The sequence below is a fragment of the Pseudonaja textilis genome, chromosome 1, assembly GCF_049901715.1.
Source record: "Pseudonaja textilis isolate UNSWEBS1 chromosome 1, rPseTex1.2, whole genome shotgun sequence".
Classification (NCBI taxonomy): Eukaryota; Metazoa; Chordata; class Lepidosauria; order Squamata; family Elapidae; genus Pseudonaja; species Pseudonaja textilis.
In genome coordinates, this window is record NC_141990.1 from 220,284,398 (window position 1) to 220,302,818 (window position 18,421).

The 18,421-nt window shown below is 40.6% G+C and overlaps 1 protein-coding gene and 1 long non-coding RNA gene across 3 annotated transcripts in view; one reads left to right on the forward strand and one right to left on the reverse strand.

Annotated features, from left to right (window-relative positions):
* Positions 1-2,685, reverse strand: LOC148128025 (uncharacterized). Its single transcript, XR_015740825.1, has 2 exons — positions 2,593-2,685; positions 1-1,848 (listed from the first exon to the last, which is right to left on the reverse strand). It is a non-coding gene; the product is annotated as an uncharacterized LOC148128025 (long non-coding RNA).
* Positions 2,351-18,421, forward strand: part of ARPC2 (actin related protein 2/3 complex subunit 2) — a 27,636-nt gene continuing 11,565 nt past the window's right edge. Inside the window, exons 1-3 of one of the 2 annotated variants that reach the window (XM_087920537.1) lie at positions 2,351-2,801; positions 14,643-14,677; positions 16,733-16,845. In XM_087920537.1, coding sequence (XP_087776663.1) covers positions 16,789-16,845 — 57 coding nt within the window. In that variant the 5' untranslated portion in view covers positions 2,351-2,801; positions 14,643-14,677; positions 16,733-16,788. Of the gene's footprint in view, positions 2,802-2,828; positions 3,055-14,642; positions 14,678-16,732; positions 16,846-18,421 lie in introns of those variants that run through there. The other variant, XM_026707857.2, reaches the window with a different exon arrangement.

An 18,421-nucleotide genomic window follows, 5' to 3' on the forward strand; every position in this document is an offset into this window, starting at 1 on the left:
TATGCTTATACTTTTCAGAGGTCTGATATTGTTCTATGTACAATCCTTGTTTTATTGATTGCATGTAATATTCTAATTTTCTGAGATTGTGGATTTGGGGTTTTCATGAGCTGTAAGCCATAATCATCACAATTATGACAAATCATGGCTTGGACTATCTTGCTTTGCATGTAATGAGTCTATCTCATATATTAGTTTCACCTTTTAAGTTGCATTACCGAAATAAATGAACTTTTGCATGATATTCTAATTTTTCGAGCTTCACATGTACACTGTAATATATGAGATGGATTGTTCTTCTCTACATTCACAGAATATCTTCTATAAGGAAGCCCCGTTTTCTTAGATCATGGGTGTCAAACTGGTGGCCCATGGGCCAGATTCTTCACATGCAGGCCATGACCACCCCAGCTCCATGAAGGGGAAAAACATCACAATGTCATGTGATGGCAACGTGACACCACCGAGTTTGACATCTGTGTCTTAGGTTGTCCTTTGATCTTCCTACCTGGCCTGCAGTATATTTAGTGATTTCCATACAGGCCAAGGTTGTTCTTTAGCAGGTGGCAGACAGTGATGTGGTTGTACCCAGTTGCCTGGTAGCTCCTTACTTGCCTTCCAAATTCCAGGATCATGTTGGCAGTTAATTGTTAGGAGGGGCAGAAGTTTTGAGGAAGCTATTCCTCTATCTCAGTCTCCACCTTGGAGGTTGACTGTTAACTGGTGTGTTTCTGTAGATGTTGCTTTAACGGTTTTAACCCACTCTTTCTGCACAGCACTTTTCCCATCAGGACTTTGGAGTGGGAATATCAGCTAGATAATCCACCTTTTGTATTGAGGTCAGTTTTAGATAATCCATGACTTATCTCGTAGTTTCATTTAGGGCCCTTTCCACCCATTTTGTATGTTCTGATCTCTACCAAACAGAGCTGGCATACTCTTCAACAGTGAATGTAGTGATTAATTACAAACCCTGTTAGCTTGAGATTGGATATCACCATAATGTAGATGATTCCTAGCTGTAATATCTTAACATTAGGCCAACCAGGTGATACTATTATTGGAAAACGACCTTGTCTGCCTGGACAGAAACACTACGTTCAGCTCTAACAATGGCTACTCATATGTGGACTACCCAGATTTGGAGATTTCATCTTTAGTCTTGAGTGGGAGTGCACTTCCCCCTTTGGGACTGAGGCACAATTTGAGAATCTTCTTGCTCCTGGAACAGATGGCAACAATGGCCATGAAGGTTCATACAGTAAGCCAACACCCATATTTGGCCTGAGAAACTCTTAGAACACTCATTCATGCTTCGGTCATCTTGTATTTGATTGAAAAGCACCCAATGTGAAACTGACCTTGAAACTTTAGAAGCTGGAGTTGGTTGAGAATGCAACGGTATAGCCAATTATGGCCATATTCCAATGTGCCCACATGACACCTCTGCATTATAATCTGTACAAAATTTTCAGTGGGATTCTGGGTGCAATTTAAATTATTGGTCATGTCCTATAAACTAGTCCTTCATGGAATAGAGCCTGATTATCTGAGGGACTATATACGCTCTCATAACTTTGTGCATATCCAATATGATCAGGCAGAGTCAACATGTTCTAAGTCCTGTCAATTAAACTGTGTCGCGTGAAGAAACCCAGAAAGCAGGGTGTCCCTAAAGTCCCAAAGGCTTTAGAAGCTTCTTGGATGAGAAGTCAAACGTCTTCAAAGAAAAACCAGGAAGTCCAGTTGCCTCTTGAAAAAGCACCTTTGGGACAACCAGGACCTGTGTGACTTAGAATCTCCATAGACATCCAGGAAGCAGGACTTTTCTATCATAATGCTTTCCCTCTGGAACAAAATGATAAGCAAACCTTTTCATTACAAACGGATTTTTTACATTTATAAATTAACAAATACCTAATGAATGGGAAAGAATACCAGCCAAGTATCCACCGCTCTTTGTTTCTCACATCATCTCACGTCTTTTTAACTTTTTCAGTGTCTGTCAATATTTGCTATTTTATTTGCTAGAAACTACACCCTGAATGCACAATACAATAAATAACACACGTCCCTCTTATTTAACGTTCCAATCATTTAGTGAGAAAGGCATACATTCTTTTATTTGTATTTGCTCCCTCAACAGGAACTATGCTTTATGAAATACAATTATTAACCTAAGGTTCTTGCCATACAAAAGGACAAGAAATAATAATAAGAATCGGTGAAAATCCAGAATGCAGTAGTCGCTTCAATTGCACACCTGGAATACTCCGCGATACAGAAATAATTTATTTGCAGGTAGGAAATCTCTCCACTTGCCAATGCACAAAAATCACGTGTGCCCGATCCAGATCGCCTGTGCGGCTGGCATGCGCCGGAGGGTCAGGAAAAGCAAGCAGGCGTGTTTGTGGAAAGTGAGGGCTGTGGACTGCTCAGCGTTCCCAACTCAAGTTTACACCCCTCTGAGAGCGAGCGAGCACCGAGGGCTCTAACCGTTCAACTTTATCTCTATTTTCTTCTCTTGAAAAGTGAGGCTTATCCAATCCCGTCAAAGGGGAACAGACGACCCAACAAGCACGTACACCTCACCTTTGGCACGCTCGGCTCGCGATTAAGTCATCTGCGCGCGCGCAGCTCAGCAAAGAGAGCAGCGCCCGCGGAGAAGTTCTCCGCACTTCCCGAGGCGAGTCTCAGGTGGAGGAGGCGAAAGGGCGCGTGCGCACAACGCTCTCTCTCTCTCTCTCTCTCTCTCTCTCTCTCCTCCCCCGGAAGTGACGCACAGTGCCGGCTCGGAGAAGGTGGGTAGGGCCCTTAGTGGCGGAAGCGACTGGAGTCGGGCGGGTCCCCGGTGCAGCGCGCTCCTCGGCTTAGGTGGATTTTTTTTTTTCTTCCCCTTCCCTGTTTCCCCCCCCCCCGCTCCTCCTCCACCTCCTCCCCCGCCCGGCTTCCGTACCCCTCCTCAATTGTCGCCATCGCCATGATCCTGCTGGAGGTCAACAACCGCATCATTGAGGAGACGCTCGCGCTCAAGTTCGATAGCGCGGCCGCTGGGTGAGAGAGGCTGGGAGAGTGGGAGTGGCAGCGGGCGGGCGGGCAGGCCAAAGGGAACGGGCGCTCGGGGCTCGGGGCTCAGGCGCCGCCACTGGCCGGCTTGCCTGCTAAGGAAGAGGAGGCTTGTCAGGGCTCCCGAGTGACCGGACGGGGATAATACGATCAGGCCTAGCTTCCTTAACCCCCAGCCGACTCGCCCTGCCCGCTGATGGGACTCCGGGTGGGTGGGAGGCACGGAGTCTTGGCCCCGATGGAGGTGGAAGGGCGCGGAGCCAGGCCACGCCATTTCGAAACGACTCGGTGTTGAACCTTCAAGCCCAGCTCGGAGAGGCGCGGTTTCTCTGGCACTTCTCCCCTCCCACTGTCAACACGTTGGTAGTTCTCCTTCCGGGCCTCGGAAGGGATTCAGTCGGTGGAAGTCTCTCTTTTTTTTTTTAAGGAAAAGAAGTACCGTACTTTGGAAGCGCTTCATAGGGGTGACTCGCACCACATTGTTGCCCGGCTTCCTGGGCTTTTTTTTTTTTTTTTGCTCACGTGCTGCTTGTCCCAAAAGTGCTTCCCCCTCCCTCCTCCAACCATGAAAAAAAGGACAACCGGGACCTGGATGGCTGAGAATGTCCACGTGCTGCTGCTTTTATTCTGTTCCTCAGAAAGTGCCTTTTCCCTGGCAAACTGAGTCGATCACCTTAAAAAAAAAAACACCTTGGTGCATTCCCACCTTTATGTGAACGGTGTATACATTTTAGAACAGGGGTCTCCAACCTTGGCAACTTTAAGACTTGTGGACTTCAACTCCCAGAATTCCTCAGCCAGCTGGCTGAGGAATTCTGGAAGTTGAAGTCCACAAATCTTATAGTTGCCAAGGTTGGAGACCCCTGTTTTAGAATATAATACCTCACTTAACCCAATAGCAAAGCTGGCTGAGGAATTCTGGGAGTTGAAGTCCACAAGTCTTATAGTTGCCAAGGTTGGAGACCCCTGTTCTAGAATATAATACTTCACTTAACCCAATAGCAAAGTTGGGCGTTTTCAGCATTTTCTCAAGAGGAGAGAGTGAGGCATCTAAGAAAACCAAGACAGTGGGGTCTTGATATTCACACTTGAAAAATGCAAAAAAAAAAAAAATGAACCCCCCCATTTCTTGCCTACTGAATGTATCTTGGGGTGTGGTTTGCCTTTTATCTATTCCCTGATGTGTGATCTTCTAGTCTCTTGGCTGTTTTGTGTGTGGTATACACAACATTTGTGTATGTTGTGGTTTGAAAACATTCTGCATGATGTAGCTGTCTACCCAACCTATCTAGCAAGAGATTTGTTACAATGAATAATCAAGAAACGCCTTGCGGGATAAAAATAAAATCTATATTTCACTATTCATCAAAAATCCACACACACCCCACCCCCAATTTTAATTGGTGTGCTGGAAATTAGGATGCAGTCTATTACATACCCCTCTAATAATACTTAAAAATGACTTTAGTCAGTTTGGGTCACTTTTCTTCTAAATATTTGTGACAGCATTATGTTATATTCTAGTGTTTATTAGAAGCCTATCTTTAATGCTTAACTTGGATAAATTTAAGCTTGATAACATTAAATTTAACTTTGAAAAAAATATTGTATCTACCAACTATGCATAAAGTATTGCCTGCTTAACTAAAGCTGTTAAATCAATCGATACATTCATGGTTTAAATGGAAAAGAGCCATTTCTCTAATGCAGTAGATATAGCTGAGTTTGCAGTGCTTTTAAGTTCATTGTCATGCATAAGTAGGCTTTTCCATGCAATACAACGCTACAGTATATCCTGTGATGATAATATGTGGTGAAATCTAGATTTATTTTAAAAAATGCCAACTACTCTTTTAACATCTCTGGGTAGTTTCATCATCTTTAGTGTCATTTGTATTTTCAGCCTTGGAGAATGTAGTTATTGTAACTGTTCATGTCCTATGCATCTATTGTTGGAATCATAAGAGATGCCCTGTTGATGACCTGAAACTTTTGCTAGTCTGTAGGGGAATGTGCAGTCCTATATGTAATTCAGCTGTTTTATTAGCTGTAGCCATATCTGCTGGTTCCGAATATTCATACCGGTATGTTTGTAGCTCCAATCCCAAATAAGGTGAGATTGTGGAGAATCACGTTGTTGGAAGTTTCTTATTTGTAGGCATGCATTTTTCACACTGATGTTGCTTTAGGTAAATGTGTGTGCAAATTCCTCTGTTGCTTGCAGTGGATACTTCTGAAGATTGCAGAAAAGAAGTGAATGTGCTGTCTTTTATGCACTAAATTCATGTTTGCCAGAAGAATGATGGAGGTCCTATAGAGTTTATGATTATCCTTTATTACATGCAGTTGTGCATGCTTAACTGTCTTACTCTGGTTAATTCAAATATCTTTATTAATTTTTATGTTTGAGATTAATATTTATTGGTATCCAGTTGAATAACACATCTATCTGTTAATACATCTGTTAAGCACTCTTGAGAACAAGCATTAATACTACTAGTATATAAACAGAAAGGAAGTTATTACTTCTGCATTTTTAAGGACAGAAACCATGTTCTGACAAGCTCTGAGCCAAGACAAAGAACTGAACTGAATGCTAATCTATTTGCTTCAAGCTGAGTCATCTCTTAAAATACACCTAATGGGTGTGTATAGAGAGCTTTGTTTCCTATATTTATTGGAGAGAAAAAAAATCAATATTCATAGTACTCTTTTTTTAAAAAAATAGCCCATTATACCTGTTAAATTAGAAAACAATATATTGTACTGGTTTAAGTCTCCTTAAAATAATAAGATTATTTATAACTGCAAATATGAACGGAGTGAATCAAGTAACTGTAACAAAATAGGCAGGCTATAATGCACTTGAGTAATGTGATTATAAAATTTGACTTACATTTGAGGGCTGCTGGTTTCCTGGTAGTGTGTTTTTAGATTAAAATCCAGTAATAAAGTCAGACTAATATGTAAAAGTTGTGATTCAATGATTACATTTCTTGTTAAAAAATTGGAACCCCTTCCCTCCCTTTATTTGATAGAGGAGCAAGGACATTCTTCCTTATCTCTTTTGTATCGTGTTATAGAAGGGTTATGTTCACTGTTGGCTCAAACCACCAAATGTAAACTGGATTGTTAAATTTGTATAATAGAGAACAAAATAAAAAAGATGTTCTAGGAACTATATCTCGTTTTCATTTTCTTTATATCAAGCTTCCGGTGCATTTTTGCATAACACTTGTATGACTTCATCCATCAGTTCCAAGAACATTAATGAATAGGTACTCTTAAAAATTAAAGACAGCATCAGAGCAGCCCAGAATGCTAATCATCCAGTGTTGGTGGATGTATTGATTTGCGAACATTATGCCCACACCTCTTATGATGTGCTAAGTCATACCCTGCTGCTTTATTTAGCAATTTTCACTTTAATTGTAGTGTAATTATAAAGGGCACATGTTAGTCTTTCCCACATTAGAATTAACATGAGAAAGTGACACACAATGAAATATCTTGAATTTTTGTGAAGAAGTGTAGCATTTAAGATTTCATGATAATCTATCTGCAGAGCTGGTCCCTGGAATATCATTTCAGTTTTTTTTATTTTTACTGCATATGATTCTTTAAGCTTTATAATATCAGATTCAATTTGGGCCTAACTATAAATAATTTACTGTAATCAATTTAGAACAAAATCGGGTTATCTAAAAATATTAACAAGTGAAAGATTTGTCAAATTTGCCAGGCCTATTAGGTTAGGGATAGATCATAATGGAGAAACACTATGTGGTTGGCAAGAGTTAACACTTGCTTGGTGGCTATAATCACAAATGATGGAGAGCTTGAATATTGGCAGTTGTCATTGGTTTGTCTGCAAACTCTCTTAGAAAGTCTCCTAAAAATAACCAAATGGAAGTTTTTAATATTAGAACTTCTTCATAGTAGCAGTTGTCGTCATTTTCTCATAAGGAATTTTACAATGTATAAGAATGTCAGTAAAGTGAATGCTTATGCTATCATTCGGAATATGTAATTTCTTTCCTGAGACACTTCAATATGCAGTTGCAATTGCAACACTTTTATTACGCAACAAGGCAAACTTAAAATCTTAAACTACTGTTTCTAAGAGAGAAAAAATAAAAGGACTGAAATAGAAATCAGAAGCAATTCCTAATGTTTATCAATATATTGGCTGCAATTAGTTGGAGCAGAATGGAAGGCAAGAGTGTAATTTGTAAAGCATATTAAATTGTAAAAAACAATCCCCCCTTTTTGCATGTCATTTTGCTTTTCCTTCTTTGTGTAACTTCTAGAATTTATTTTCTGAATAACAACTTTATCAAAGAAAAATGTTGAAATGAATGAAAACGAAATGTAATGAAAAAGAACGCAACATATGTTATAATCCTTGCTAGGCATTTAATTCAGGTGATTGATGCTGAAATATACTGTGAATTGAAAATGCAACTGTTTCCTCTTATTGCCACGTGAACACTTTATATAAGGCTTCAATCAATCCTTTGATTGGAGAGATGTCAGCTTGCTGTATAAAGAATACGTAAATGTACTAGAACCACTGAACTGAAGAGATGGCAAAGTGGTAGCTGAATGAGCAATATTTTTGTTTTATTAAAGGAATGCATCTTCCTCCTCAAAAATGTAATGTTCATGTTGATTCCTTCTTTTTTTAAAATATGATTGATTTTGCATGTATGTTTATTATTTGGAACAAAAGGTTCTTCCCCAACTAATTTTGCTTAGGATTGTAACATGTGAGCTTGCCAGTACCATGTATTCCAAAACCCAGTATACCCCTTCTTTTGTGCATCCTGAAATCCTCCCTCTGGTTTGGACCAGACATTAATTGTGAATTCTGCAATCTCCTTAACTAGGCTGCATTGTTCATGCATAACTCATATATGTATTGGACCCCATTTTGTTCTTTTCTTTGCATTCTGTAACTTACTGATAGTTTGTCCTTGTATCGGTGTAGACCAGGGGTGTCCAACCTTTCACCTTCCCTGGGCCACATTAGAAGATGAAAATTTGGTTTGGGCCGCACATAAAATAAAATAACAGTAACGATACCTGATCATCCAAAAAAAACCATAGAAAACATAGTTAACATATTAAATTCATTTGGAAATGAAGTTAGTGAGATATTTTATTATTTATTAAAAATTATTTATTTTTATCATGGTTTTATTATCATGGTTTTTATCACGGTTTATTTTCAGCCAAATTTTGCGGGGAGCTCACCACGCCTCACGCTCTACCTCCTCCTGCAAATGGCCTGGCTGGATGAGGCAGGACTGGAAGGCAGAAGCAGCAGCAGCGGCGGGGGAAGAAGCAGCGGCAGTGGCGGGGGAAGAAGCGGCAGCGGTGGTGGGGGCAGAAGCGGCGGCGGGGGCAGAAGCGGTGGCGGGGGCAGCGGCAGCAACAGCAGGAGGTGGCGCTCTGATGGCGCCCGCCTTTTCTGTTGCTGCTTGGCCTGGCACTCGCCTCGCCCCGCCCCGCACCTGCCTCTCCTCCTCCTCCTCGCTGGCTCTGGCATGAAGGTTGGGGTGGGCACTGGGCCGCATTACGAGGCGACCTGGGCCGCATGCGGCCCCTGGGCCGCGGGTTGGACAAGCCTGGTGTAGACAGATATATTGTACAATGAGTATTCGATGATGGTTTAATATATGTGCTTGTTTAAAGCCATGCTAGTTGCCAGGACCTTCAATCAGAGGGTTTGGGAGTATCGGGGCAATCTAATTCAAAAAGTACAGTAATTTCATATAAAAATAGTATGCAATTATGGTTGATTGAAGAGAGAAAAAGGACAGCAGGAAGAAACTAGACCAACCAGATCCCTCTTTCTCATCCCAGCAGTAGGGTAGATGTGCTTCCATTTGGATTCAAGGAATACTTTAAAAAGATAATGTTTGTTATGCTAATGAGAAAAATGGAGAACCACCTTTGGCCAAAAAATGGTCTGCTGATTTTATCCTCTTGAATTCAGATGAGCTAGTCAAAACACATCTTTCTTGTATTGAGAGTGAGAAATAGGAAGGCAGCTGCTTGCTGAGTGGTATTTTGGCTTTATATACCTTATTAGTTTGTTCCTTCAAGCAGAGAGCAGCAAAAAGAAACAGTCCATATCTTTTAATATTTCAGGTAGTTTGTGCTTTAGGAAGCTCATGAAAAATAAGGTATGTTTTCACTAATTTGTAGAAGAAAATAATAGTTGGTTTATAAGTTTTAGAATGAGCCCAATCTTGTAAGATAATTTGATTATCTGAAGGCAGACAAATTGGAAAAATAGCCATTGGAAGTAAAAAAAAAAATAGGTTCAGTGTATTATTAATGCATTTTCTGCACTTTAGTGCAGAAAAATATTTATGGCATGTTGTATGGAATGCTGATAGTATAGGTGGCCCTCAACTGAACGACTGTAGTTGGACCAGATTTCTGGTTGTAAGTCATTATGGTTGTAAGACAAGGTACCCATATGATTGGTCCCAATTTTTTGACATTTTGGGAGACAATCATTTAGAAAAGGGGTTCAAACTCGTGACAACACATTGTCGTCACATGATGTATTGTAACTTTTTCCCCCTTTGCTAAACCGGGAGTGGGCATGGTCAGTGTGTGATGCATCTGGACGGCAAGCCGCGAGTTTGACACCCCTGATTTAGAGAATCAACCATTAAGTGAATTCATGATCATTAAGTGAATGGCAAGTTTCTAAGTGTGAACCTATTCTTCTGAAGGGGCATTTTACAACACCCAGAAGTGCTTTATGGGCACTGTTCTGGCCTGTCATAATTTCATACAGTGATTAAGCAACCAGTTGTAAGTTGAAGACTACCTGCATGTTGTTCTAAATATGGTTAAATAACTAATATTACTAAACATGTCTTTGGACTGCACATTTTCATTCACAGGCATTCTCTTTTATGCAGGATATACATATAAGGAATCTTTGATACATATTACCAGCTTTTTTGCCCAAGGGATACATTTATAATGAATCTTGGAAATGTTAAGTGTTTTCCAATTGCCCAGTATCAGCTTCAATTATTACATTTAAAGCCACATTTTATTTATTAGTACTTTCTTGCTGTCCTATGGGATCTCAAAAGATATAGTGCAAATTAAAAAAAATCATTATAATTTCCTTTCCAGTAGCTCCCAATTATATAAAACAACATTCTAATTGTATAATGTTTTGCTGTTGTGAAAATAAATGATCTAGGCTTTATGTAGCTCTTAACTGGACAGTGGCTCATTAAAATATAGTTAAATACTCAAGATTTTGCTTTATGAAAGTGTAGTCTTTTATAATTTCACCTAAACAGTGTGTCTTTTATACTTGTGCAATGCAAGAATCAGATTGGTTTTGAAACATAAGTCTAGTGTTTGGATTTAGCTGATATGATTGCAAATATGAGATTGAAAATGAAATCCCAGATATTGCTTTCTTCTGGGGACAAGAAATGCTGTATATAACTGGTCGTGATTCTAGGGGAAATGGAATTGCTAGTGGAAAAGAAGCTTATACAAAATTATAATTTATCTTTGTAGAGTTGTGAATATATAGTGAATATGATAGGAATATTCCAGAGAATACAATAAATACATGTTAGAATCTCTCTGGGTATGACTAACACATTTTTATAGTCTGGCAGAAGACCCCATCAAAGTCTATACGGAAAATATAAGAATTGTACTGAACATGTGGTATGTTGTCCAAAGTAAAATTAAGATCCCACATCTTAATTTTAATGTTTTATGCACCACTTTATCTTATCCACTATAAATGGGACAAAGGCTTAGACTTCATACATTAATTACTGTTTTTCATAGTGGAACATCTGTAGATAAGATGTCTGTATCTGGTGATTATCAGAACAATGTGGACTATAGATAGGTTGATATTGTTTACTCTGCCTTCTTGAATCCAGAGATCTTTATATCGGAGTGTTTGTTGAAAGAGGCCAAGCAGGAATAAATTTTTAATTCTTTTCCTTAGTCTTTATTAGGTGTGTTAGTATACAGTCCTCTAGCCTAGGGGTCGCCAACCTTTTGGACCTCAGGGACCACCAAACTCATAATTTTAAATCCCACAGATCACTAATATGAATTTTGAGTGATGGTAGCTTGCTGAGGTTGGTGGGGGAGAGAGAGAGAGAGAGAGAGAGATCCAATCTAACCTCAAAGGGCTGGCGGTGATGTGTCTCTCTCTCTCTCTCTCTCTCTCTCTCTCTCTCTCACACACACACAGACACACATACACAAATACACACAGAGGTCCCTTACACACTTCTACCCTCTCCAAGGCAGCCACATTCCTAACCTGCTTTTCAGTTCTGCTCTCAGGGAAGGAGAGAGAGAGAGAGAGAGAGAGAGAGGATATCCTGCAATCCCAAATAAAGAACAATCAAAAACGGGGTGGGGGATTTTCCTGCAGACTTTTTTTGGAATTTTCCCAGGGTCTCTGCAGAAAAAGCAGAAGCAGCCTGATATTAATTGCTTTGGGGGTTGCTTTGGGGGTGACATTTCTCTGCAGACCACCAAAATTTTCTCATGGACTACCACTGGTCCCCGGCCCACCGTTTGGCGACCACTGATCTAGCAAGGTGTTTTTGTTATTTAAGTAAATTGCTGCATTAATTGGTGATAAATCAGGAATGACACAGTCCTTCTCCAAATTCCAGGGAACTTTCCAGCTAGAATAAACAAACAGGAAGAGTATACAAGATTTTAGTTAAATTGTAACAGGAAGTGGTTGCAAGCAATTATGTTCTGTGCATGGCATGAGAAACTGGGTAAGGAAACCATTTTCTCACTATCTTTTAATAGCAGAAGGCATCCAACCTACCCTTTTTTGCACAGTTATGGGGAGGGAAAACCAGAGGGTTGTGCAGAGAGTCTTTTCTAGTCTCGCTATTTGGTTCAGTATTTTCTTTGAAGAAATTGCTTGGAGAACCTATTGATATAGGCAAAAGGGGATTTCACCAAGATAATACTTTGCCTCTTCATTATATATAATTCTGAATTATAAGCACCCACTATATAGACGGTATATTGTTATATGCTAAAACAAGGAAGTTTGAAATGGATCTTCTATAATTAGTATAAAAAGAGTGTTGCTAATTTTCAGAATCCATGCCTTATTGTCTGTTATGCTTGTTATTTCTATTTTTCATTGGTCTTCTCTAGTGAGAAAAGGATGTGGATAATATGTCCATCCTTGCTCTTCCAGACCTCTCAGCCTTCAGTGGCATTGACCATAGTTTCCTTCTGGATAATAGCTGTGGGGATTGAGAGTGCAGAGCATTGTAGCGAGTTGGTTCTGTTCCTTTCGCAATGGCCAGTGTCACTTGCTTTTAATTTGGGGCAAGACATCCTGCTCTTGGCCCCCAAATTATTGAGTGCCTTGGGGTGTGGTACTGTTTTCAATCCCATTTAACATCTACACAAAGCCACTAAGTAAAGTCATCCATTTAAATCTCCACCCCCATGAAATAGACAGTGCTGCCAACATCCTGTCTAAGTACCTGGAGGCTGGATGGGGCACAACAGCTCAATCCTCTTAAGACCGAGTGGCTTGGGGTTTTGGGATCTAGGAATTTACCATCTTTGGTCCTGGATGAGGTTGCATTGCCCTAGACAGACCCTGTACACAATTGGGATGTCTTTCTGGATGCATGACTATTGCTTGAAGAAGTGGCCATCGTGGCTAGGAAGGCCTTTACACAGCTTCAGGTTGTGTACCAGTTGTGTCCATATCTGGATTGGGCGGCTCTGTGCTATCATTCATTCTGTGGTCACCTCCTACTGTAATGCACTCTACATAGGCTGCCCTTGAAGAGTATTTGAAAGCTTCATTTGAAACAAAGTAATGGAACAGGCAGCTGTGTGCATACCTAGATCTAATTTGCTGGTAAACCAATGTAGCTGTGTTTGTAAGTAATCAAACAATAAATTTTATCAGAGTCAGGAAAGCAGTACTCAAATTTGTTGATATGGCATATGGAACTCTGGTCTTCCAAAACTGCTTTATAACTCTATATGTTTGTTTAATCCAGACAAAAATATATCAGAAACCTTTATCATTAAAGGTTTCATAGGACATCATTTGTCCTATACAAATAGTCCTCCACTTAACAGCCACTAATGGGCCCAGGAATCTTGGTCATTGAGCAAAGTGACAGTTAGGTGAGATGTCACATGGCTACTTCATTTAATAATTGCAATCCCGCTTATCCCAGTTGCAGTTGTTAAGCAACTGCACAAGTCGTTAAGTGGAGCACTGAGGAGAGGGCCAGGCCTCCCAGTGTAGTGGGATGGAGAGGGAGCCTGACCAGTCCCTCCACACACACATCCCAGCTGGGAGATCCAGTCCCTCTCCTCTCTGGAGAGAACGATTGCAATGATGGTGTGTGCTAGCCTTTTCCCTTCTGGAGGGGCAAATACCAGTATTTTCACCCCACAGGGGAAATGACAGCACATGCCAACATTTGTTCCCCTCTGTCAGGGGAAACACTAGCAAATGCCAGCATTCTTAAGGCTTAGAACAGTGGCATTAACTAGTGTTTTCACAATATTTGTCTCCATTCCTCCAACACGGGGGAGCATTTTCCCTCCCTCTACATAGAGGAGGGGGAAACCTTCAATGTACTGGGGGGTAATGGATCTCAAATACAGTGTTCCCTTTACTTGCAACCTTCCCTGCCCACTTACTCATTGATTTTCTGGGGAAGCCAGCATAGAGGATTGCAAATGATGATCATATGATTCCAGGGCATTTGGCAGTCAGTCATAAATGCAAACAGGTTGCCAATTGCCAGAATGCAGTTTTGTGACAGGGTGGGTGGGTGGGCTACAGCTGGTTGCTTTACTCCATGTTGCAGGTTGTAAAATACCCATTCTGAGACCATTGTGAATGTGAACTCATTGCTGTAAGTCAAGGACCACCTATACCCATGTTGGCGAACCTATGCCACGTGTGCTGGAAGTGGCACATAGAGCCATTTCTCCGGGCATGCCAGCTGTCGCCAGTTGCTCTTCTGGGTTCCGGCCTGTTGATCTTAGCATGTGCTAAGAAACCGAAAGAGCACTCCCCGGAGTGCGTGTGCACACCAGCTAGCTGGTCTTTGTGCGCACATGCACATTAGAACCAAAAGAGCATGTGTGCCGGGAAGTTAGCTTCCGGTTTCCAGTGCTCATGCATGCACACATCGGGAAGCTGCTCTTCCGGTTTCTGGCGCACGCGTGCACTCCTGTTTCGGCACTCGGTGCCAAAAATGTTAGCCACCGCTGACCTATACAAATGAGAGGAAAGGGGTATTTGAGTTCTATTTACTTCAGTCTATGAAAATGTATTTGGCAGTATTAAGTTACAATTCTGTCCATTTCACTGTAGAGGCAGAGAGGATTTAATTAAAAGCTAGAACATGACAAATGCATAATGAGTATATTTGAAAGGGTACTATAGAGGAAAACCTAAACTTCAGCCTTTCTCAAACTTGCTCACTCCTTTCAGTCTTTTATAAGTAATTCATCTTTTATTTTCCTCCTCCCTTCCCTAGAAACAAACCAGAGGCAGTAGAAGTAACATTCGCAGGTAAGTTCTCCACTTTTTAATTTTTAAAAATGTATTGGTGTAAAAGGAAGTGAAATGTTCTGACTCAGGTCACATTGGTGGATGCAGGCACCAACTACATTGTTTATCGCACTGCTAAACACAACAGATGGTCCTCTGGAGGTGTTGGTAAAACTCTATTTTTTGCTGCAAAACCACCAACAACACTCAGTGCAACCCAGTCTCACTAGCTGGGTCTAATAGTCATCAGAACCAAAGCCCCAAAGAGAAAGAAAGTCAAAATCCACAAACCCAGTGCAGAAATTGCGAAACAAGGTCCATAAGCCACAATCCAGAGTTAGAGTCTGCAGAGCAAAGTAGGCAAATCCAGAGGCTGAAACATGAGTTGAAGTCAAGGTTTTCAAAAGTCAGGGGAGTGAATATCGAGACAAACTGTTGTTCTTGACAACACACATTCCCCGGCCTCTGGTTAAATCACCCTGAGGCAGGTATTCTTTGTAAGGAGTGGTGGGGCAACTTTACAAGCCTTGCAAATCTCCTCTGAGCTTCCCTCCACTACGCTTTGCGCCTGCAGATCACATAGGGGAGGAGGATCTATTGCCCTGATGGCAAACCTATGGCACGTGTGCCACAGGTAGCACGTAGAGCTATTTGTGTGGGCATGCGAGCCCCAGCCAAACTTACTTCACTGCACATGCGCGTACCTCCCACCTGACTTTTGGCCCGTTTTCGGCCTCCCAGAGGCTCAAGGGAAGCCTCTATGGCCTTTGCAGGCCAAAAAACAGGCCCGTTTCATCACCGGAAATACCGGAAGTGACAAAACGGGCCCATTTTTCAGCCAGCAAAGGCTGTAGCAGCTTCCCTTGAGCCTCTGGGAGTCTGAGAAAGGCCTCAAACAGGCCAAAAATCATCTGGGAGGCACTCTCATGCTCAGTGCAGGTAAGGGGGTGGGGCAGAATCGTGCAGGGGGGCACATTGCACATTGCCTTCTGGGTGCTGGCACACATGCACAATTTTCAGCACAGGAGCCCAAAAAAGGTTAGCCACCACTGATCTATTGCCTCCTACTGCTACTGCCTATCTACACCCAGTCCTCCCCCCTGCATTCATGAAGGGCAGCCAGCTCCCCATCTGGTTGAACACTTCCCCCAATGTCGGAGGGGCCTGCGACAGCATTGTCCTCAGCCCCTAGACTCTCTCCAGATGTTCCAGGGAAGACATGTCATCCCTTCGGATCATCCTGGTTCTACTTTCTCCAGTTGTTCCGCCTTTAATCTGAAGGCTTTGGATATGTTGAAATATATGGTCCCCTATGCTAGTCATTGCTTGGGGTGGCATGAATTGTAGTTCAATGCGGTTGAAAGGCATAAGTTTGGTGAAGTTGATTGTTTTGGCACTAGCAGGTATGAAAGATGAAGGTGCTCAGTTATCTTTAATGCAGCCTTTCCTAATTCACATTTCTTGAATTAACATAGAGATTGAAATTTAGACGCCCTTTATTATTCATACTCTGAATTTTATTTTTTTAGTTTTATATCCAAAATGCATATTAGCATAGAAATATATATATATCTAAAGAAAACTGCAGAAAAAGGCATGTTGTGTTTTTGCTTACAGTGTGTATAAACGTAAGAATTTTTATGGGTCTTCAGAAAAATCCCAGAGAGGTTTTTCCACAGATCGGAGGGGGTGTGGTTACATGTGCTGCCTGCATCCTGCGGATGAGGCTTCACTGGTTTGTGTGGCCCGGTTTCTGATATGCATCGGACCAGTGTCAGTCCACCGACCAGGGTTTGGGGACTCCTGAACTAGAAGAAACTATTGGATTGATTTGTCCATCCTTATTATATTTCAATTTTAACTTGATTAATTCTTTACAAGTAACAGGTTTTAACATAACTTTATAGGTAATGGATTCATGTAATTGGTTTTTTATTTCTATTTTATGGACTCTGTACTGATAACAGATTCACAATGTAAACAGTTGTTTTGTCTTTGTTAGATAGCTTCATTGTCAAATGTATACCTAAATTGAAAATATGGAAGCACTTTAAATTTTCAAATTTTTCTTCCTAGACTTTGATGGAGTCCTTTACCATATTTCCAATCCAAATGGTGATAAGACAAAGGTTATGGTCAGTATTTCTCTGAAATTCTACAAAGAGCTCCAGGAACATGGCGCTGATGAGGTGAGATTAGACGTATTGCATATGTCTTATATGAAAGCTTCCCCATATTCATCAATTAGTTCTTTGTAAGTTAACCATTATGTCATTAATATTATCTCTATTTAAATGCATTTTGCTATTAGTATTTGCTTCCTCCTCCTTAAGGCTTTAGGGGTAGTGGGTTGGTCATATGTGAATTTTTAAGAAAGTTAAATAACTAAACAGATGCATCCAGCTAAGAAGGAGTGTTCTAAAATTTGATTTGCATAAATGGAAGATAAACTGGTGAGCACATATACAATCAGTAATATAAAATATGCAGTGCTTTAACATAGACATTACAATGTTTAGGATGTCAGGTCTGACTCAGTTGTTTAGGTCCAATATTTCTGAAAGTATTGCCTTACACATTCTCCTTTTCCTGACTTGCTGAAAGTCCAGTGGTTTCATGCCACTCTTCCATAGAACAATAAATATTGTGTGTGTGTGTGTGTGTGTGTGTGTATCTTCAAAGGAAGGCATATTTAGTGTTTAATTGCACACAGCTGTTTATGTATATATTGTTTCAGCCTTTTAGTGATCTTCTCGTTAACAGTATTGGCTTGACTTAATTGAGTTATAATTGTGCTTTTATTTATGATTTGATAGTAGAGACCATTAGTCTAAAGTGCATTGGGTGTATGTCCATATTTGTAACAGTTATAGAATAAACATATTCTTAAACAAATTAAAGTTTGTTTCCAAGTATGAAACAATGGTAAATATATCTTCAAGTCAAACATAGCTCCTCATGATTGCATCCATGTAATGAAAAAAAAATGCTTTTTTTAAAAAAAGATAACTGGACTTTCTTGGTTTTTTTCCCCTTTGAAAACATTTGGCTTTTCATCAAAATGAACTGAACTGAACTGAAGAAGCTTCTTGGATGAGAAGCAAAATGTTTTCAAAGGAAAAAATCAAGAAAGTCCAGTTGCTTTTTTAAAACAGCACCTTTGGGATACAGCACCTTTGATCTGAATGTTTGAGAATCTCTGTAGACATTCTGCCATGATGTATTTTACAACTTCCCTATCTAGCCTGCAGCTGAGGAATTCTGTCTCCTCCCATCCCCTCACCCCCATCTAAGTATCAGTCAGGAAAATCTTGCTTAATGTTTGAATCACCAGTGTCAGTTTGGTATTCCTATCTACTGAGCTGAATTTCCAACATTACCTGTGTTTCGGTTAATAACTTTGGTCCTGACAGCAAAGTAAAAACTAAATGGAGAGAAGGACCTCAGTCCTTCTGTTGTCTGGGGCACTACTATTAAATAATAGAGTGTGTATTCTGTGTTAAACCTAGAAGCTTCTAGTGAACCGTTTAGAGTAGAGAGACTCATACTATGGATCTGCTTAAATCTAGCTCATTCTGCTCCCGAAGAATGAATTGATAAAGTTGTGTTAAATTGTAGGTTTCTTGAAGATAGCCATTTATGGAAGAAAACTACTCGTTTCTGTGCCTTGTGGTTAAATGTCTCAGCAGAAAGTGTGACTCAGTTCCTGAAATGGTTTTCAAATGTTTCATAATTGTAGCATTCGTGCTGCAATTGGTGTCAGTT